Consider the following 22,123-nt stretch of genomic DNA (forward strand, 5'->3'; position numbering starts at 1 on the left):
ATTAGATCTTGATGTATTAAATAGATATTGCCAATTGCACTTTCTACCAAATTAAGAATTATTCTTTTTTTTTTTAATTTAACATTCATTGGAACTTTTGTGACTAAAGATTATGTAGCAGCTTATTGCTAAACGGACTATAAACTGCAATGCGTTACACACAAGGACCAGAATTTGTATACATGGACTGTGTTTTGTAAATCATATAAAAAGCATATATACCAACTTTTAGCAACGTGAAAAACATTCATAAATTGTTTATTTAAAGTGAAGTCTCATGGTGTACACAGGCAATTAATATAAAAACAATCTAAACAGGAAGTCTGTACAAAAAGATATCTGAACCACTACAGTTACAGTTTCAGTTTAATGGCAGAAACTTCCTTGTGTTTTTTTTTCTTGGCTGCATCGTTCTTGGCTCCCTTGAGCTGCCTCTTCACCTGATCCTGCAGCTCAGAGAAGAAGGCCTGAGAGGACCGCAGCGCTTTGTCCTTCCCCTCATCCTGGTGAAAACAGAAAAGAGTTAGAAATGCAAAAACACACGACAGTTCACTGACCAAACCCTGACAGCTTGCCACCTCATGGGAGCAGTACTGAAGAATCTGTACAAGAAACTTTCGAACGTAATTTAATACTTGAACGCAATTTAATAGTCAGCAAGACTGGGTATATGCATACTCAGCTTTAGATAGTCCATGAATCATGTCTAGTGACTTTTGCAGTCAGATAAAACTTGCAGTGAAGCAATGCAGATGACAGCAGTTTATTTTAGGCATTGTTAAAGATCAAAGTCTTTGTTTTTATTCCGAGACCTAATGCGCAGTACGGATATTCTGAAGGATTTCTTTGGCTTGTACTTTTATTCTGTGAAACCTTGAATATTTAATGCATCGTATAACTTGAATATTGTAAATTAGCAATCATTTTATTGTTTTAAAGAATATTCTAACACTTCAAAGTTCTGAGAAATTCTGAAAGTTAGTTTGCTTAAGTCGACAACCACAATGTTTATTACTGTCAATTAACAGCTCAGATGAAGTTAAGAAATATACCACGTCAATAGTTTCCTACCTTAAGTAAAGTAGTTTTGCCGTCTTTAGCGAGTTTCTTCAGATTCTCAGCAGCCTCTTTCTTCGTGTATTTCAGGTTCTTCCCTTCGTTCATCTTCTCCCGCAGTTTCTGCCGTTTTTCTCTCTCTCTCTGTTTGAGCCGCTTGAGTATTTTCTTCTTTCTTCTCTCCCGTTTCTTGTCTGTTGCTGTTTTCTCTGCATCTCCTTTAATGTCCCCAGCCTTGTTCTTTACCTGAAACATAAGATTAAAGTTTTTAAAGGACAATATTGTTTTTTTATCGCCTTGTCCTTCAGAATTCAACAAAATACTCTTTGGTAGAGGCTTCATTTCCCCACTATCTATAGAAGCAAAGTTTTCCCATAGTCAGTACCAGCCACGTGTTAACAGTGAGTGCTTGGCTAGCTGAAATCTATTCTGGAATTCTCTGGAAGTACGTTAGTAAAAACTTTTTTTTTTTTTTTTTTTGCCTTCTATATCAGTGACTACAGTGATGATTACATTATGTTTTAAAAAATGGGATAGTTGCAAGACAGCCTGAAGGAGCATTTGTTTCCCCAAAAATGAAAATGATAGAAGCAGTCCATGCAGTTTTCCCCTAGTATTTTTGTACTGTAGACAAAACTTACTTTGATTTCTTCTGGTGCAAGCAATGCAGCATTGCTGACACTCACTGGCGCCACCTCCTCCATAGTGATTGATGGCATGTTCGACACGATCTTCACTTCTGGTGCAGGCTAGACAGGAAGGAAAACAAATGATATAATGATACACAAGGCCACATTTTGTAATCAATCTGTAAAACATACAGCCAATATATATACTGGCCAGAATTTTAACGTCTGCATAAGGTATGATTACATTAACCAACATATCTATTTTCTTTCTAGATTAATAATGTGCTTGTGCCAGCTAAACTTAATTATACACTGTGATGTGATTTGCTATTTTTTACACCAACGTTGACAAGACTAAAACTGTAATAAGTTTGGTGTTAAAACTTGAACAGCATTGCTGTATAACCTCAACCTAGCTCTCCCTCGGGTAAACCAGTAATTAAACAGGCCACTACACTTCAGCATCCATGTATTTACTTTTCAAAAATGAAAGGTTAATTCTTAATTTATATTTATTAGTTGTGTCACTGGGGGGAATTGTTACAAAGCAAGCAAGTCTGTGTGTCTCTGAAAACCAAAGCATTTTTTCTCATTACAGTTTTAAAAACTGCTTTCACAAGAACAGCAGCAAGATACTGAAATGTGGCAGGTAATAAAGATCTTGTTCCGAGGGAGTTACTGTGATTAACGACCAGATAATTCAGTCCCTAATCTCCAGTTATCCCTGATATTAAGAGACCTACTGCTTTTATATACTAAACTAAACATATGATTGGTTTACCGATGTCTACTTAAACTCATACAAGTTTGTTTGATTTTTAGTTTTGGGTCAACACAGACAGTTTACTTACAGGTTTTGGTACGAATTGGAAGTTAGACAGAGCATCCAGCTTCAGGAAAAGGGAGTCCATCATTTTCTGAATTTCCAAATGCGCTGGATTCTCTTCTTCCTCTGCCTTTTGCTGTAAAAATAATAATAAATAAAGACAATGCATTTAAATATACAAATAATTCCAACACAGTACAGATCCTGCTGATCATACAAGCGCTATAATTTAGAATTGCTCGCCCACTTTGTACAGTGATTAAGGTGTTTGTTTTGAGATCTTGCAGTAGCAGCTCTTTGTTCCGCTTTAGATGGTTAAGTTGGCTACAATAGTTGATACTTCTTATTCCAACTTAACTGTGTAGCTAGAGTTAATTATTCTCCTACCTGAGTCTGCTTCAGGTACTCCTGCTCATACACCTCTGCAAGGCTGAGCTTGCTCTTCTCGTGGGCCAGAGTCAGTCTCTTCTTGTACTCAAAGGCATCCTCTTTGGGCTTTTCTTTGCGGACCACATCATCCCAAGCCTAAAATGGAGATAAAAAAGGTAAGATATACAAAATGTATAAAAATGGTATTTCTGTTCAGTGTAATAGTAACTTCTCTCGGTCTCAACAGGACTTTAATAATACAAGAAATATATGAAAAGAAACAGTTGTGAATACAAGGTCTCTTAACACATAATCTTAAAATCATGAATCATTGAAAGTCTGCTCAAGAGCATGCATCACTTTACAAAGAAAAACCATTGGGACTTCAGTGAACTAACCTGGTCCTTGATCCTCTGTTTGATGATATCATCTAAATAAAGTGTGGTCTCTTCTGTGATCACAGGGGCTAGAAAGAGAGCAGAGTTTCAAAGTATAATTATGACAATCCTTTTTATTTGAAGTGCTCAGCCAAACATGTTCATGATCCACTTTGTAGTAAAGAAAGTATGCTACTGTATATAATGTCACTATACAACAGTTATAAAAGTCTTTCTATCTGCACTGGTGAGAAAATAAAATGATCTGTTCATAACATGAGCACTAAGACACTGCAATAAACAGCAGCTGTGACAGTCCAAGAAAGTCCACTTACCCATTCTAGCAGCTTGGTCAAACACAAGATTCTCCTCAAGCAAACTGTTATCTGGGCGTTTCTGTCCCGACACCTCTCCTATTAGTTGCCATGGCTTATTCTCCAAGGCTGCTTTTTCAAGCTCCTCAATCTTCTCTGCCATCTGTAAACAAGACAGCACAATCTCTCATTCAACTTTGAATGGTGGCACTAATGGTGGTAAAAAAAAAAAAAAAGTACTCATCTTAACATTTGCAACTTTACGCTAAAAGCACAACATTCTTTATTCATATACATTACCGTAAATGAGTAGTCCAAGAAATGCATCACTGTAAATAAGCTGTAGTGAATTTACAATAGCATGATACCATGCGGAAACAGTCAGTGATAAGCGGTCCTTGGTCTGTATGAATTACCTTTTCCTGACGTTTTTCAAATGAGGACTTGGGTCCTGGCTTTTCCGGCTCCTTCCTCTTCCCACCAAGGATATCCGACACATCTTCACCTTCACTGTCTTCTGACAAGTCAAAGGTCACTTTCTTCAATGCCTCCTTGGCTTGCCTGCTTTCCACATTCTCCTCCATCTCATCCCTACAAAACCAAAATTAATCAGCCAAACTGCAAATAAAGCTTTTTACAATGAGTTAATTTGGCAGTGGTGGCGTTTAAACAGAACCGAAACACACATTTAAAGAATATTTTTCTTTAATCTTAATTAGATCATTGTAGTGCAATTACTATATTTAAAAATGGGTCGTCACCACAAGCTCTGAAGGGGGTGGTTGTTGTTATTATTAGACAGGACAGCTAGTGCAAGTGATTGTATATAATCTAGGAATACATACTCTTCATCATCTTCCATTTCTTCTTCCATCTCCTCATCTTCCTGCCCGTATTCCTCTCCATCATTGCCCAAATCTTCATCTTCATCTTCCTTGACAGAAACTGGCTTAGCAGGGCCGCCCTCTGGGTCAAAAAAGTCCTTGTACTTCAGGTCTCTTGAGCTCTTCTGCTGCTGAAAACCAACAATTTGATGGCAATGAAACAAACAAAAGAAAAACAAAATCTACTGCATAATAAGCAGTGCAGTGGTCTAAAGTGATGGTTATAAGGTATTTAATGTATGAACCACATATACGTAGACCTAATAAGGGCTTAGGTGTCTGTAAACTGTAGTTAAAGTAGTTTGTACAAGTTAGTAACAATTTTATGCTGCTGTTACCTTTTTTTTATTTGTTGAAACTATGTCATCATCCTCCATCTCTTCATCCTCTGACAGCATGTCCTCAAAGTAATCGATATCACTGTCTCCTCCCTCACCCTTCTCCTCTTTCTTTTCAACATCTTCCAGAAAAGCCTCCATCTCTGCCAGCCTGAAAAACCGATCATCCACAATGGATCCGCCCCCCTGCCTCTCAGTCTTTTTCTGTCTCTGTTGTGTCTGTTTTTCGAGTGCATCCACGTCAAAGTCGACATCTGAATCTTCATCACTAAACTTTTCAAACGCTGTGTTTTTAGCTGTGGATTTCCTGTTTGCTTTTTCACTCTCCTCCTCCAGCTCGCTGTCTCTATCTTCACTTTCGTGGTTTTCCAAATCTCCATCCTTATCCTCGCCTAAATCCTCTTGGTCCAAGTCCTCCTCACTCCCAGAATCCTCCACCGACCCTGTAGCATCTTCTTCCTCCTCTGATTCTTCTTCTGGAAGGAGGCCAATATCGTCAGCTTTAGCCGCTCTCATCACTGCCTTTTGAAAATGGCTCAGAACCGAATCATTCTGCAGTTCCAGCTCTTGCCAGATCTGTTCCTCATCAAAATGTCCTATTACCAGTTCTTTTAAGGGGCTGCCCACTGCGCCAGCAGGCTCTTCTGCTTTGTGCAAATCATAGAGCGTCTTTGTGAGCGATGTGAAGTCTGATGCCAGGCCATCCTGCAAGCTGTTTAAAAAGTCAGTGAAATTATTATGATTACAGTGGTAAGGTACATGTGCCATTCCGTGAAAATATAGTGTTTGTGTGATTAACAGCCTCCAGAACCCACGTCGGTGCAAAGGTTAGGAATGTATACCTACACCTAAATATATATTATTTATATACAGTATATAAGAACATAAGAACGTTTACAAACGAGAGGAGGCCATTCAGTCCATCTTGCTCGTTTGGTTGTTCGTAGCTTATTGATCCTAGAATCTCATCAAGCAGCTTCTTAAGGATCCCAGGGTGTCAGCTTCAACAACATTACTGGGGAGTAAAAAAGTGCCTCCTATTTTCTGTTCTGAATGCCCCTTTATCTAATCTCCATTTGTGACCCCTGGTCCGTGTTTCTTTTTTTTATATATTTCAATTACAAGAAAGACTAACATTATAAACCCTTGTCCGTTCACAACTTAATAAAATGACGTTTCTCCTTTAAATTCTGCAAATCAACATAATCCTATATATTATTCAACCAAGTTGATGTGTTCATCTGCACCTTATTACTAGTGGTAGTGCAGTGAAAGTTTTACAGATTACAGTTAATTACGTGTGTTTAGAGCTACAACGTAAGACTGTTACACATTTAATCATGTCAGCTATCTTAAATATAGCATTTTATTTTACCTTAAAAACTGTTCCGGGTGAGCAGTGTTTGTATTTAAAAGCTTTAAACAGCTTTCCAGCTTGGACCACGTTACCCCACCAGCCATGATTTCATTCACATGGGAAGCTTTGGGCTCCCAGGTAAACATGTCCGTCAAGGCACAGTGTCCTTCATTCTAGACTCAGTCGGTCGAAATTTGTTCCCCAGAACAATAGTTCCGTGCTAAAAATGAGAGTAAATCTTGTTAATTACACACAAAAGAAGACCAAGACAGTTGCTTAAATATTCTTAACTTACGTTAAAACAGTATTCCTGTGTGTTTAATGTGGTCGCTTGGCATTTTGTCGGTCCCGATGAATAAAAATAATGATGTCCTTTTTCCTGTAGATTGTTAGATAAAACGCGTCTCTTAGAAACCCTCTCACAGGTGTACGATTAACACAGTAAATGCTATTTTAAATAAAGCACACGCGCCGTTAAATTGTTCCAGAATGTTTTAATAGTATACAATAATAATGTATTTGATTTGTAAAAACCAGGTGGCAGTGTAGTTGTATCATCCGGTGGTACAGTACAGATAAAGTTGGATTTGAAAAGCATTTTAAAAATGGCGGCCTCCATGGTGAAGGTTGCAGGTATTTTCTCTTGTATTTTACAATATTGTGTGAAGAAGATCTTAGAAACTAGCGCTAAGCAGAGGAAATGATGTGAATGTTCCTAATTTGCGTTTAATAGTAGCAAATACATTGAACACAACCAGTCATGTTATACTCGTTTTTTTGTTTGTTTGTTTTTACTGTTCACATAGATTTACATTCCTGTATGTAGGCTGTTTTTTAATGTGTTTGTTTTGTTAACCGTCTATTCTTGTGGTTGATCTCTGCTGTAGCACTGAATGTAGGCGACTGCACAAAGCGATGCAAAAGCTTAAGTCATGAAATGTTTTTGAAATGCAATACAGGTCTCAGTCCAGAGGGAAAGATAATTTGGAATTCTATGCAGAACAGAAAAAAAGCGATGCATTCAAATGTAAAATGCTAAGCGCTTCACAGTTTAGCGATACCGCCACACAACTTAACAAAGCCCCTTTTTGCAGTTGCAGGTATTGTAGGACATTTTCGCCATGCAGTACCCACAGTCAGGAGGTTATCCCTGTCAAAGCCTCTTGCCCAAGTGGTACCAGTTCCCATATGGAAGCTAGGTCGGCTGAATCACATTGCCATTGCGGTACCAGACCTGGAGAAAGCGATCTCTTTGTACCGCGATGTACTGGGAGCCCGGGTAAGCGACACAGTGCCTCTGCCCGAGCACGGTGTCTACACCGTCTTTGTGGAGCTGGGCAACACCAAACTGGAGCTGCTTTACCCCCTGGGAGAAAAGAGCCCCATTTCAGGTTTCCTGCAGAAGAACAAAGCTGGCGGGATGCATCACATCTGCATTGAGGTAGGAATTTAAGAATATGAATTTAAAGCAGTATTTTGTTTTAAATTATCTTATTAATTGCTTTAGATTCAGGGTCAGGGGCTGCTTTAAACGCTTCTCAGGTTATTGAGTACTTCAATAATATATTTCACTGAGGGTCCTCCTTATCCTATCTCAGAGTGAGATGCTACAGGAAGCAAGGCTTGTATCTGCTAATTCTCATTTTAGTTTAACCTGTAAAAGTTTTATAGTTTTAAGGCTCCTAGTGAGGGAACAATGTTATATTTCCTAAGATCAAACAATTTGCATAATAAAGGTATTGATGGTTATCATGATACAAAACAGTACTGATGAAGAAAGGAGTTCTGTTGCAGTTGCTGTTACTGATTGTATCAGTTAATTCGTTTTTTGCATTATAACATACTATTTGCTGCTGCATTCACAACCAGTCCAGAGTTAATTGAAACTTTTGTGTATTTTATTTTTGTACGCTCAGGTGGATGATATAAAGGCAGCTATAACAGACTTAAAGGCCAAGAAGATTCGAACCCTTTCAGAGGAACCTCGTATTGGAGCACATGGCAAACCAGTGATGTTCCTTCACCCTAAAGACTGTGATGGTGTTCTTGTGGAGCTTGAAGAAGCATGAAACAGCAGAGTCAATGAGACAAAGCACCATTCTGCTACAGCCACACGGCACCCATTCCTACAGAAAACTAACAAAGAAATACTATGTAGAATGGTTTTATACAGGATTTTTTTTTTATTTTATTTTTTTTTAAACAATGTTCTACAGTACCATGCAATAATGCAAAATTAATAAATATTTAAGGGGTCAATTAATTTTTTAGACTTATTAATTTTGCAAGTTCATATTTAATCATTAAATATTTTTTGTGTTCATACAGTTAATTTATATGAATGAGTAGCACTAACAAGAAAAGAATGGAAGAATACTGGATTACGTCTCAGTTTTTTTTGTATTTGAAGTTTTTCATCTCTACAAGGTGTAACAGTCCTTGATCAATAATTTCACTTGCACTTCTTTTATTTGGTTTTGATGGCCATTTTATTCTGTTTCAATTTATGCTACAGACTTTATGTAGCTTTTTCTTTGTCATGGTGGATAAAGTTTTGAGATATCTGTAGAGAGTGCCAGAGAGCTGCAGTGCCTTGTATTGATGTCTTGTTGCAGGTCCCCTATCTTACTGTTTGATGTTTTTTTAACCTAATTGCATACAGCTTTTCTGATTGTCAGCTTTAAGCTTCTCACAAGGCCTATATTGGTTATTCCATGAAAATGGTCCTGTAACTGTCTGCACCAACATATTATTCACAAGTTGCTAAGTCCCTTATTTTCCCTTGCCCAGAAAACTGATAATTTATTTGAGACTGTATTAAGATTGCCTGCTGCTTGTGTGTGTTACAGGCTTTTCAACATAACTGGAACCAGATATAAAGATGTGCAGTACGCCAGTCAGTGGAAGGCTAGAGTGTCATTTAATCTATTTTTAAAGAATAGATGCAAATCACATTAAATCCATCAGAGTGCCCCCATTTTAATGACCACCAACAAACTGGACTTGCAGATTTGCCTGCATGTGTAAATGATGTTGTTCAACCTCACTTGTCAAAAGCCCAAAGGGCCTGAGAATTGCTTATTTAACACATAACCTTGGTAGGATCTACACACCAATTTATTTGAAAAAAAAAAAACTTCTATTTAACCCAAATTATTTAGAGGTTGTGATTTTTTTAGTAAGGTTAATGGTCTGAATAATGCATAAGGAATAACGGCTTTCTGTCCTAATTTTCTTGTAGCTGTTTGTTCACTGTTCAGGTTGTTTTTTGTATACAGTATCTGTAATAGAGTCTTGGTTTGGATACACACCTATGCACAACAGACCTTGCTTCCTAATTCACAAAATCATTTGTCTAAGGCTGGACACCCACTTGGCTGTATCTACAGCTACCCTTCATGAATGTTTTCACAAAGATGAGTCTTTGCGGTGCCTTAACACAACACAATGCTTGCCTAATGTCTGCTCTGGTGGCTTTTATGGTCCCTGACCAATATAAAGTATGGTTCAGCAAACACTTTAGATGATTTGGTTCAAAATCAAATCAGCAGTTTTAGACCTGCTGGCACACTCTTACTTTCTTTCTGCTGCTGCTTCACAGACACAGCTATCAATTATCTCATCTGTCAGACCGGAGATGACAAAGAAAAATCACACTTTCAAAGCTTAGAAATCTCACAGGTACTAAAGACTTGTCAAGTGAGTATTTCAGACACTATACTGATTTGTCTTATATTGATGTGCCTAGTACTGGGTCATAAAGCTGGACATATTGCCTTACTTATTGACTAAGGCTTCTTTTTTATTTTCATGCCACCCAGTATTTTGACACAACTGAGATGAAAAAACAAATCACGTTCAAGCTTAAAAATGACACCTCTTTACCTATGTCCTGAAATGGCCCACAGTCATTTTGAGAAGGTAGTTCTAAGCCCTGCTCTCGCCTTGCAGCTTGATAATGTGCGTTAGTTGCTGACATTTTACTATGCAGATATGACCGCTTAGAACAGAATGCTATAAACTTTAATGTGTAAAATGCAGTTGTAATATTTTGCATTATAATTCAATACATGTTATCGTTTGTGCTGTAAACCATTTCAGAGATTTGTGTTTATTCTAAAAATAATACATTAATGTGCCCAGAATGGGAAAGGAGTTAACAAATATGATAGCCATTGCTAAAGATTAGATCAATTACGCAAATTGTACTATTAAAAATTATTAGCATTGGACCGTAAAATCTGCAGATTGAACTGCATATGCAGGCACATTTATTTGTTCCTCCAGTTCTTGTGGTAGCCTGTTTCTATAAGCAGGCTTTTTTATTTTGTATTATTTCACTGCAGAACTTTTTTGTATCTGCAGCATGGCTCCAGACAGTTTGGATTGACATGCACAATGTACTGAACAAACTAGATACTGCACTCATCTATGAAGTCCCATATATAGATGATTCCTGGTAAATAAAGCCAATTCATAACCTTCGTAGTTTTGAAAAGAAAGCCATTATATTTGATGATGAATTTTGTGTTTGTGACCGTCCTTCACTGTAGCTAAAGGAAAGTCCAGTCTTGGTGCTTCTGCTGAGTCGTCGGGGTCTATCTTTATGCAGAGACTACCAATCATACCAAGCTGGCTGAACTGCGTTGCGTTTTATCAGTTTGGACTAGCAGTCCCCTGAAGACTGGGAAGTGCAATCCTATGGCTCGATTTGCTTGTGAGGAGACCAATTGGTCACTTAGCTTGGTCTTCGATAGTACAAGGAAAAGAATAGGCTTCATTGGGCATGTGAAGCATGAGGGGTTTCAAACTCCTTCAGTACCAAAATTCACATGTCATTATTCAGTTATGTGCCCACCACGCAAACCAAGTTTAGTTCTATTTGTTTGGTTTCCATGGAGACCCCTTTGGATGAATTAACTGTGGGTGTGCAGCGGGGCTCTAATGAACCTAGATGCAAGTCCCAAATCCAGCCTGGTTAGATAAACGGGTTAGCAACAGCTTATAGCTTCTGCTAAAAAGGAGATGGGTTCCAGTGTGACACTAATATTTTAATTCCTCTGGTAAGAAATGAGGGGCAAAGAACAGGCAGCAGGAATGCACTCGCAGTTCTGAGCCATGCATCAGAAGCTGACAGAGCTGCTATTTTAATACCCACTGACAGTATTATACCTAACATGTGATTTTAAAGTATTTTCAGGAAGATAAATGCCCAGCCATGCCAAAACGGTTGCAGTAAGTATTATATTCTACTATGCTATTTTCTATCCTAAGGTCTCGTGTGTTAAGAGAGATCCCCAAAAGGAAGAAGGCCTGCCACACTTCCCATTTTTGTTTCTAATCCATGGAGAGTTCTTAAGCCACCATTAGTAATTCACAGATATGGTGTTATTTTTAATAATCAGCTTTGGTGCTAAGTTTCAGTTCTGTGTCAGCAAAGAACACTTTCCAAGTGACTCAAAAATGAATATTTATAATTTATGTTTGTACTGTAGAAATCCGTGTCTGGGCATACGTGGGTTTCATTTGCCCTGAATCACCTGTATAAGGAACATATCTTTCTCCATGGTGGGGTAAGCACAAGTCTTATGTAATAACAGTCCTCTTTATCCTATCTGTGGTATCCTTGTTGGGTGTTAATACCTGTTAGTACTGCTTATAAGGATCTGATGTATGGATACAAGGCAAGCTGAAATGAACCGGCTGAGAACACATGCATTATGGATTAGTGGATCCGCACACAAAATAATTTAAGCACTGCCACCTTTTAGAAAGCAAAATTTAAATCGAGTTCATTAATTAGATTGACATTTAATACAATATACATGAGCATTGAACTGTGACAAGGCTCTGTTATTAAGCATTAGCATCGGTTACTATACAGAAATGCAAATTATATTTTCTACAGGATTACATAAACCATAATATTATGTACAAAACCTATATGCTAATACACAAGTCAGCCTTGATACTTCAATTAACATTTTAAGTAATGCAGTACTACAATATGAAACAAAAATGAATTCAGAATGTGTGGGTATATTGAGGTATCTGTCCGTCTGTCTGTGTCAGACCTGCATATTTATATGTGTGTGCAGTGGATATGCTTAGGTTTAGTTTTGTATTTACAGCAACTACGGGGGATGAATGTCATGGACATGCTTGTTCTGCTTAATCATTTTATCTGTTACAACATGTGCCTTTGCAGTTACATGAAACTAGAATATTAAAAATACAATCTCATAATCTCAAGTCAGAAGAAACACAAGCTTCACATACTGGTAGCCGACAGACATGTTCTGATTACATTAGCCAGGGAAGGCTGTTCAATATCCTAGATGCATTTATTAATGAAGTAATTGCATTTGTTCTGGCCCGGAGCCCTTTCCCTGAGTGAAGTGAATAATAAGATGGCATTTGTGGCGACTTCAGAACACAGGAGGCTGGGTGTAGGTACAGTAATTGACCTCCATGCTCACTTATTAACAGTAATGATTTTTACATCACCCTACAGAAACCCCTGATGAAGATGCTTAACAATGAAACCTGCTTTGGGTACCTGACGGCATTCAAAAACACCTGACAGGACCATGCTGTTAAAAAAACAAAACAGAAAAAACAGGGGCTGGATTTCTGTCAGTGAAGACAACTTCTCTGTAGCCTGTAGCAGAAATTATTCAGGTTTTTGGCTTTCTGAAGAGTAATCACCATCATTACAGAAAATGTTTTGGAAGCAACGGGCAAAGGCAACCTGTTCTGTGAACACTGGGTTTCCTGGTATGAATGACATCATGGTACATGTCAAAGGACGGACGCAGTGTTCATTTTATTTCTGCTTTATTATTCTTGATTATTTTTATCTAGCCAAAGCTGAGTACTGAATTTTGGTACTAGTAGTAACACAGACACAATAAAGAAAAGCATTGCCTTAGGGGATGCTGTTTAGCCCTCTAGGATAGTTAACTGTGAGTGATCACTGAGTGATACCAAGGTGAATGAATGAGCTTGAGCTGCTCATAGTTCACTATCCACGTGATACGTGCATTTTCATTGTTCTATCACTGTGTCCTCATATGCTTGTCCTGCACTTGTTCCACAGTCCAGCGCTGTGTGTTGGCTGGATAAACCACAGCTTATGTCATGTAATAATAAGCCAAGCAGCCTTATGCAAGTCTTTTACTGTCTTTATGTGATGGAGACTGCATTTTAAACCGTATGTATCAACAATTACTGTATATGAAAACATCCAACATGTGATCGTCCTGTTATTATACCGTCATTTGTATTTCAGACAACAACAGAGTACTGAATATATAAAAAGTGCATCGTTTTTAATAGCAGAATCCTAATTTTCTCACACAAGTATCTGAAACAAAGAGGGCAAAATCCCGAATGAAAAGGGAATTCTTTTTTATGTAAAAAAGCGTGTCTTTCATATCGAAAATGTATTTATGGGTTTTATAAATGATTACAAGCTGTTTATGCACGAAATGATTAAAAAAAAAAGTGATCAATAAAATACATCGGTCATCGTATTAGTCCTTACCAGTGGCAGGTGTGAGGGTAGTGATGGGATTCAGATTCCCGGGTGTATTTGATGGTTTGTTGTTACTCTGCATTCCTCCTCTTTGGAAATGCAGCACTGCGCTCGTACCCTGAACACAGATTGCTGGGCTGTTATTGCGTTATTCTGATTCTGGGGTTAATTAGCACTCGGCGTGTGGCTGCGATACTGGGACACAATACAGTAAGTCCTACTGGTGCTGCACCTTCTTTCGTTAAATAAAGGGAGGACATTTCTCAGAGAAAGACGCATTCACTTGCAGGTAAGCGATGAGGGCTACCATTTGCATTACGGCACACACTTGCCTTGTTTGCATTTACAAATAAGAACATTATTACAACAGCAATGTTGTGATTTTACAAATGGTGCAAATTTAAACAAAGTAGCTGAACAATCTGTTCCTCAAAAGACTAATTGGAATTTCGCGCGAGCTATTGATTTTCACGGTCGTAGCAGACTGTTTATTATTATTATTATTATTATTATTATTATTATTATTATTATTATTATTATTATTATTATTATTGTTGTTGTTGTTGTTGTTTTAGATTGTATTTAGTTTGGTTTATCAGTCCTTACACAAGTGCATGATTGTAACTAAATACAGTTTATTTGCAGCATGTAGTGGAACGCGATAACACATTTCTTTAAGATATAGTAGTCAGTTGTTAGTTAGCAGGTGTTTTATCCATGCACAAATACATACACTTTTAATTTCTTGTTGTTTTGGATATTGGCTATATGGGGTTATCTGTATTTTTATCCTTTAATTTTGATAATGGACACGTTTATTTTTTTATTTTTGCTTTTCACTGATTCAGTGTGAAGCGTGTTGTTTTAAATTGCCCTTTACACACGACAAGACGATGCCTGTGCTGGTACTGTACAAGAGTAGTTTACTGTAGTGTAAAATGCAGTCCAATACTAATGTTAAAACTACCGGTTTGGAGTCTAAGCGATGTTCAGTCACAAATTGGTTTCCTGGTTTCTAAATGTTAATGTATCTTGCCGATTGCAGTTGATGGATTGTCTTTGTTACCCACAGAATACTGGATGCAAAGCTAAAAGGCTTCCAGTCCTGTGGTATTCTCTAGACTCGAGCACAGCTAAACCTAATCCAAATTGCTGAATGATTTATTTCTCATAACGAGCTCTCGAGGGAACAGACTACTTTCATTTAGAATTCTCTACATTTTGGAATTATTGCATAGCGTTTGCTCTGGCAAGGCATACAAAGTTTAAATCTCGCAAGTAGCAAGGCTCAGAGAATGGCCAAACCAGCACTGTCAAAAGGCTATTTTCATTTTATCGTTTTTGTATGTATTTATGGTAATTTATTACACAGAGAAATGTATAATACGGTTCCCGTTTGTCACCCTGTCGGTATGCCTGCCCGTTAACGTTTTATTTATGCTAAAAACACATAGCTGTATATTTGATTTACTGCATATTCGTATTTCTTTGCTACACAGTATACTTCTTTTTTTTCGACTGAACAACACATTTGAAGATGTTCTATTTAGTGTAGGTAGCAGCTCCTATGGTGCTGAAATTACATCTGTGTTTAGATTGAATGCATTTGAATTGCAACATAAAGAATGTGCAGCAGTGTCCTGTATTACGCTGTGATCTTGTTCAGTTAATCACAAAAGCATTTTTACAATGCAGAAGCAGCGCTCAAGGTGAATCCTGCTGTATGTACAGTATATTGTTATAGAGCAACATGACTATCATGTGGTACTTTTCACTATTTACAATATATTCCATAACGTTAATTTAAAAATGACAGGCTACAGTATAACGTTTATTGACCAACAGGGATCTGGAATAAAAAATATGCACACATTCAATATTGATGATAATCGTCATCAAGGATTTTTTCCACATTGTGTTAGCTCAGTTGTGACTAAACCTGCAGAACACATATTGTCTAAATTTACATTTTTGGTGAGTTTTCGGCTATTGCTCACTTGAATTAGCAGAGCAAATGCTATACAGCATCCTTTTGTTCTCATGCAAATTGTATTCTGAATCCAAAGATATATTATTACTCCCTGTGGGACCCTATTGCCTGTCTCCCTGCATACAAATGTCCTATAGACAGACTGTTCCATTCCCATAACAGCAGAAAATAAATATAGAGCGTAGAAATGTGGATTCACGTTTTTACGATACTCCGAGACGCAATCTTGGATTTGGCTAGTATATTCCAACAGAAGTCCAGGGTCATCCTCTGCCAGGTGTCATTTGATTGGCTTGGTTCTTAGAGATGAATGAGCTCACACATAGCCCACAGAAGCGCTAGTAGGTGCATGGTGGGAGGGTTTGTTGATTGATCTGTAGTATCCATGTAAACACTCATGTTTAATGTCCACCCCAAAGTCTGCACTATTGTACATGTCATGCTGTTACAGTAGTACTCACTTGTGGCTCCGCCAGTAAATTGAATTATTTCACTAAACACTCCAGCACCTTGAGGATCTTTTTTGAACAAGGTCCTGGGCTGAAACTAGTAGCAAGGAGCAGTGAAAAATGACTAAAAGAGAAGAATAAAAACATAACTGACTTCTATATGCGCCTCCCAACATTTTTGCTATACTAGAGTACAGTGCCAGTACTGGAGTGCTGCTGTATACCTTCCTGGAACATTGGTTTTGCTATTGATGACCGCCTTTCCCTCTATAGAGTATAACATTGCACTGTATGTTGACAGTACCAGTTTCAATATTCAGACAGGCTTTTACAGTGGAAAACCTTCATTAGGAAGCATTTATATTCTAACGGTTTCTGCTGATAATTGATAAACACTGCAGTTGATGTTTATATTGAATACAGCTCTGATGCCTCCCACACTGTTTCTGTGGAGGGATAGATCAAAATGCAACACTTTATAACCCTAATCCTTGTAGCTCAGGGAACGTTATTTAGAGCCCTTGCTTTATGAAGCAATATGACAACTTTGGTATTTATTTTTTGTAACATACTTGTTTTGATGTGGAATAGACCTAAGCAATTTCCTTGTTCTATCACAATTTCCTCTGACTTCATATGTTTTAATTAGGGCTGTCACTCAATTAAAAAATTTGATCGGTTAATTTATGGGCATTAGTTGATTTAATCGGTAGATTAATCTGTGCACATTTTTAATAAAGGTAACAATCTTATAGCAGCTTTCCTGCATAGTAATACTAAAAAATCAATAGAATGTAAAAAAAATAAGCCCCATGGGAATTTCGTCTTTTTAAAATAATTTTTATTTTAGTAAATGTGACACATTTTCACAGAACAACCCTTCTTTTGAGCCACTGTCAGTCACGTGCCTGAAAACACATACCTGACTTCCTGTACTGCTTTTATTCGTTTTGAATCTTGTTAGAAGTACCCGAGAATACTGTGGCTATTGACAAGCGATTTCTTAACATGCTGTCGTAGTCAGAAATCAGAGAAAGTAATTCCACATAATTACCTCTTTTTGAGGAATTGGTGCCTTCATCATGCCCTCTGAATGCCAGTTCTTGCTTGCCAAGGTAAACAGCAGAATCAATTAAGCGTTTAAGAACCTCACGGTTTTTTCTTACTTGCTCATTGTGATGTATTGTATCTCTACTGTTCTGCTCATCCAGTTGAACATCAATCCAGGTTTGAGTGTTACAGTGGCTCGCGAATCACTTTGGGAACGCTCATGTTTTTGTGCTGACTTCGATAGACCTCAGATTGCTGTTCCATGTCGTCTTTTCTGTACTGAACAAAAGACAGTTCCAGCAGTATCATTTTTTTAATTGACAAAACATCTGAACAAATTGTATACAGATTGTTCTCTGGGCAAAAGAAATCCCAAAGAGGGAAAGTGCTCAGTAACAAAATACATTTACTGCGTTAATAAAGTAAATAAAATAAAATAAAAAAAATCAAAACATTTATTGTGCAAAGAAAAGCAGTGTATATAAATGGTCTGTTTAGAGTGAGAAACTCATCAGCTTTTACTTGCCATTGCTGCAAAGGGGGCTATTTATACTGAATGTTTGATGATGGCCTACTGACTGCTTATTTGCCCATGCTGTATCACTTGGGACCAGCATCCTTACTTGCAATTTATCTCCCCATTTCTTTCTTAATGTCCACGGAATGGAATAGTAAAGGACACGCCTGCATTGTAATGCTGAGTGTTTATTTAGGAGTCTTCTGCTCTGGTAATGATTTCCTGAAACTACCAAACCCCATGAACCTGATTGTACTTTGTGTTACATTCCGATGACACTACTTGCTAAAGATGTACAGCTTCAAAAACCTCTGAAATCTGAGTACAGAGGAAAGCAAGCAGCAATCTTTACTGTGCACTCCTTTCAAGTCAGAGTGTGTTAAAGAGAATCGCAGAATATTCCAGTCTCTTGATGCATTGTCATGAAAGCTTTCCTGGCAAAGCTTCGTCCTCTTGAAACAGTTTATTTTGAGATCCCTTCTCAGATATTCCATTTGGTCATCTGTTGTTTCCTGTGCCTTAAATATGGGGGACCATTATGGTAAACACACTTTTTCTTGTACTAAAGTCAAAGTGTGAAATATTTTGTCAAGAAGAAACAATAATTTAAAGAGTTCTGGTTTTAGCAATAAAGGCTGATTTAAAAAAAAAACAACAACCCTGCAACAAAAAACTAAATAAACAAGACTACTGCTTATTTTGTGTCACAAAATCTCACCAAAAAGAAGCGGACAGTAGAAAACAGTATAAATAGTCTCACAAACACAGATTTTTGGCCATCTGCAAAATTTTAAAGAAATACAGAAGCCTGGTTTTTGTAATGTACTGATACAATAAGATCATATAATACCATTACAGCTATTACATTATTGGTACTGCTGTTATGATATTGTAACAGTCTGTTAGAATTTTTTTTTCTTTATCAAGTTCCACATCCTTGTTAAATACCTCCTTAGAGTGTTATGCGCTTGGTTATCACAAGAGGTTATGAAAAGCACTTTTTATCGGAATGGCATTTTTAGTGTATGAAGTACTGTATTAAATACTATCCTAATGAAATACCGTAGTGTAATCCCTCAACTAACACAGAATGGATTGTGTAAAATAGTCCTAATAGCAGGAGATCTTCAGCCTATAAATGGAGAGGGACTGACAGATAGGGATCTTATTAAATAGTAATTATATAGCTGGTTGAATTCATTGTGTAAAATTGGGCCATTATTATTTGCCTATCTGAACTTCAAAACTATATTTTTATCATACGCCGTTACAAGGATTTGTAACTTGTAAGCTTTCTTCTGCATTGTGGGGGTTCTGTCATCCTCCAACAGCAGGTATTGATCAACCGGAGATTAGTAAATGTCTTCCCCTGTCGGTTTTAACTGTCATATGCATGAAGAACATTGGGCATTGACCTTTGTTTTGAGCACCATCATGTTGCCTCTAGGTGAATTAATTTCCAAGTGGCAGGTGCATTACAATCCCTAATGGGAAACCGCGAGCAGGAAGGAGGGAGCCTGTAAAAAAAGGTGTGGAAGCTAATGAGACGGACAGTAGGAGTCGGTTGTCTGTTGTTTTCCAGGGGAAAGAAAAACAAGCTCTCGGCCTTGTGTTTTTCTGAACCAGTTGTCTGTGTAATTGGTCAGCTTTTGAATTGTACAGTAAGTGCTGCGGATATTTTTCATTCTGCCATGCGTGAACGATGTACAGTGACAATTCAGTACTGTGATGATGTTTTTTTGTTTAAAAATGAAAGTAGCAATTAGTACACAGAGGTACTGCTTAATTTCCTGAATCATGACGCCGTTCTGCAATAATATAATGGATGCCACAAGCTACTGTAATTCTTTACCAAGCTTGACATTTCATGTTTATCTATATGTCTGTGAGTGCTGGTGGTAGATTTTAGGAATTTATTTTGTCTCAAAACTATTTGCACGTCTGTCTTTATCCTCGTTATTACAACTACCACCTCCTTACAGGAAGCAGCAGATGTTTAAACATTTAAATGAATGTTTTTTGATCAAGCAAAATGTAAGCCAAGCAGAAGGAACAATAATGAAATTGAATATTTTATTACAACTTAACTGTGGGTGCTGTGATTCTGTCAGCAGTCTTCATAATGACAGGAAAATTACATTTGAGATTGCAAGCAGCAGCGTGCTGTTTCTGTGTTTGCAAATCTGTGAGGAGCTGATCGGTTGAAAAACTTTTGATGCCAGGCCAGATTATTATAATAATTTTTTCTCTGCATAATTTTAACGTGGGTTGAGGAACAAAAAAAAAAAAAAATCTCAAATCAGCCCAGTGTGCTTTTGTTAGTTGTGACTGGAGGCAAGTTACAATAAAATGTGTAGGTTTGCAGCACACAACATGGTGCAGGAAATATCTTGACTCTGTTTTTGCTTTGATTGAACATAACACAGTGTACATCGCTTTAGTGGCCACTGTAGTATTGTACCCTGGGGAGCTGGGAGGCGTGTTAGCTAGCTTCCTGTTGATTTCCCATGTGTCTAGGAATTAAAGGAGAAAGCAGATCCATTTATTTACCTTCACCGACCAAATCAGTCATGTTGTAGCTACAGTACCTCGTGCTACACATCTGCATTTGTCCTCCCTTTCGTAGTGTTAAACCGTGCTAATCAAAACCATTTCTTTCAGCATCAAAGCCTCAAGGTCTCTGTGTGAAGCACCTTAATGTTTTTCATGTTCAAGAACAAGCTCTTTTGATGTAACATTTCTAGACTGCAGCAGTACACTGTATAACTTCCAGCGTACGTTCAGGTCTTGCGCAGCATTTTATAAGTCTTTATAAAATAAGTCTATCTGGAATGAGCAACGTCTTTCTTCCTCTTACCTATTAAACAACAATAAGAATGACCCTTTGTACTCAAACCTGAAGGTACTCTTCAATACTGCAGGTTATTGGCTTTCACAGGGATTTTATAGGACAGATTTATAACTGCTAGTCCTAATGTGCCTTTTTTCTAATGTTGTGGCTTGAGCCCTTTATACAGAACCCTGAAGAGATACTGACATTACAACAGCAAGGATGTCATCACTTATTATCTGCTACACATTTTTAAAAGGGTATGCTGTATCTAGACTAAAGAATTAAGGATCTTCCTTCTGGCTAGCTATTTGTATCTTGTTTAAGGGCTGTTACAATAAAGGTGATCTTCATGACTGAGGGGTAGTTCATTCTCTATCAAGGTAAAGGTTTGCTTCACATGGATAATATCACCTCTCCAGCTCCTGTCAGATGCACACTATTAGAATATCTTGCTATATTACAATATGCCCTCTTTTAAAGAGACGCCCCCTCCTCCTCATCAACCTCCAGAAGAAAATGCAGAATAAATACAGCTCTATTTGCCTCCATTTTTCAACATCCATATAACAGATTTGTTTAATATTACTGGATGTTGTATTCCAATGTGTCCATGTAATTTACAAAATGAACACTTTTTTTATTTCATTTTCTAAGCCTTAAATAACCTAAACAGGGCTCCTCTGTTCTGTCGCCTGTGCTTTATTCAGCTACTTGAAGGAAGTAATAGCAGCATGTTATTTCAAATCCGTGCACATTAGCATTTAAATGCAGCAGCTCTATTTCTTTGAGTTGCCTCCATTGTTTCCTGCTGAATGAGTCAGGCTGCCATTTTTCGGGATCCTTTTGCAAAGGAAACTGCATTCAGGGGCATTCATTAAAAAAAAAGTGTGAAAAGAAGACTGAAATTTGAATCTCTATGGACTAATTTTACTTCCTGAATAAACAGTATGGCTGTACTATATTGTATACTTTATACAGCACAGAGTATATCTACTGCATGTAGGTTGTAGTGTATATAGAATCTGCCCAGGTTAGTATCATTTAGATGAAACAGCTTGTCTTTTTTAAAATGCCCTGGGGGACAACAGGCAACGCATAGTTTCATTAATCACAGATCTATAAAACCACATACAGTACTGTAGTCATTACAGCCAGTTATAAAATATTCAAATACTGTACTCAAAGAAGTCTTTAAGCACACGCAACTTCATGCAAATACTTCATTGCAAGAGTAACTAATAAAGCAGATTATTTTAAGAAGGTAGAAGCTTGGCTGTATTTCGTAAATGTCAGATATTGAATTGAGAGAGAGAGTGCGGTTACGACCGTACATTATTATTCTAGGGTCCCTGGGTATGCACAATGTTTTTTGAGAGGTCGTTGTCCTCTGTAGAATTTAAATAATCTGTAAAAGGTACTAGTGCTGGATGAGGCTGTGGCGGGAGGGGGGTGGAGATGAGATTGGAACCTGATCACAATGGAGTTGAGAGAGAAGTTAACCGTGGCGGTGGATTAGATTCAAACTGGATAATGGGTAGAGGTGAGGTCGGATGAAGTGTCCATCAGTGTAGACAAACAATGTACAGGATAGGCAGGG

General features: G+C 37.6%; 3 protein-coding genes across 11 annotated transcripts in view; 2 read left to right on the forward strand and 1 right to left on the reverse strand.

The window, feature by feature from the left end:
* Positions 1 to 242: 242 nt before the first annotated feature.
* LOC117428197 (U3 small nucleolar ribonucleoprotein protein MPP10-like) lies at positions 243 to 6,576 on the reverse strand. Of its 2 annotated transcripts, XM_034046981.3 has the most exons (12): positions 6,446 to 6,576; positions 6,169 to 6,370; positions 4,794 to 5,505; positions 4,417 to 4,586; positions 3,988 to 4,162; positions 3,593 to 3,734; positions 3,279 to 3,346; positions 2,899 to 3,036; positions 2,537 to 2,647; positions 1,698 to 1,805; positions 1,072 to 1,302; positions 243 to 503 (listed from the first exon to the last, which is right to left on the reverse strand). In XM_034046981.3, exons 2-12 carry the CDS (start codon positions 6,294 to 6,296, stop codon positions 354 to 356), a joined length of 2,133 nt encoding a protein of 710 aa, XP_033902872.3. In that variant the 5' UTR covers positions 6,297 to 6,370; positions 6,446 to 6,576; the 3' UTR covers positions 243 to 353. The 2 variants fall into 2 exon arrangements, with proteins under 2 accessions (XP_033902872.3, XP_058851230.1); XM_058995247.1 differs by lacking the exon at positions 6,446 to 6,576 and having other exon boundaries at positions 4,417 to 4,583; positions 6,169 to 6,382.
* A 17-nt stretch (positions 6,577 to 6,593) lies between these two features.
* LOC117428198 (methylmalonyl-CoA epimerase, mitochondrial-like) lies at positions 6,594 to 9,460 on the forward strand. Its single transcript, XM_034046983.3, has 3 exons — positions 6,594 to 6,783; positions 7,245 to 7,591; positions 8,067 to 9,460. Exons 1-3 carry the CDS (start codon positions 6,756 to 6,758, stop codon positions 8,217 to 8,219), a joined length of 528 nt encoding a protein of 175 aa, XP_033902874.1. The 5' UTR covers positions 6,594 to 6,755; the 3' UTR covers positions 8,220 to 9,460.
* A 4,291-nt stretch (positions 9,461 to 13,751) lies between these two features.
* Positions 13,752 to 22,123, forward strand: part of LOC117428194 (amyloid-beta A4 precursor protein-binding family A member 2-like) — a 60,520-nt gene continuing 52,148 nt past the window's right edge. For 2 of the 8 annotated variants that reach the window (XM_058995235.1, XM_058995234.1), the window contains exon 1: positions 13,752 to 13,976. The gene's annotated coding sequence lies outside the window, so the exon portion shown is untranslated. The remainder of the gene's footprint in view (positions 13,977 to 22,123) is intronic. The other 6 variants (XM_058995237.1, XM_058995239.1, XM_058995241.1 and 3 more) reach the window with 4 other exon arrangements.

Source organism: Acipenser ruthenus, chromosome 21 (assembly GCF_902713425.1).
Source record: "Acipenser ruthenus chromosome 21, fAciRut3.2 maternal haplotype, whole genome shotgun sequence".
Taxonomy (NCBI): Eukaryota; Metazoa; Chordata; class Actinopteri; order Acipenseriformes; family Acipenseridae; genus Acipenser; species Acipenser ruthenus.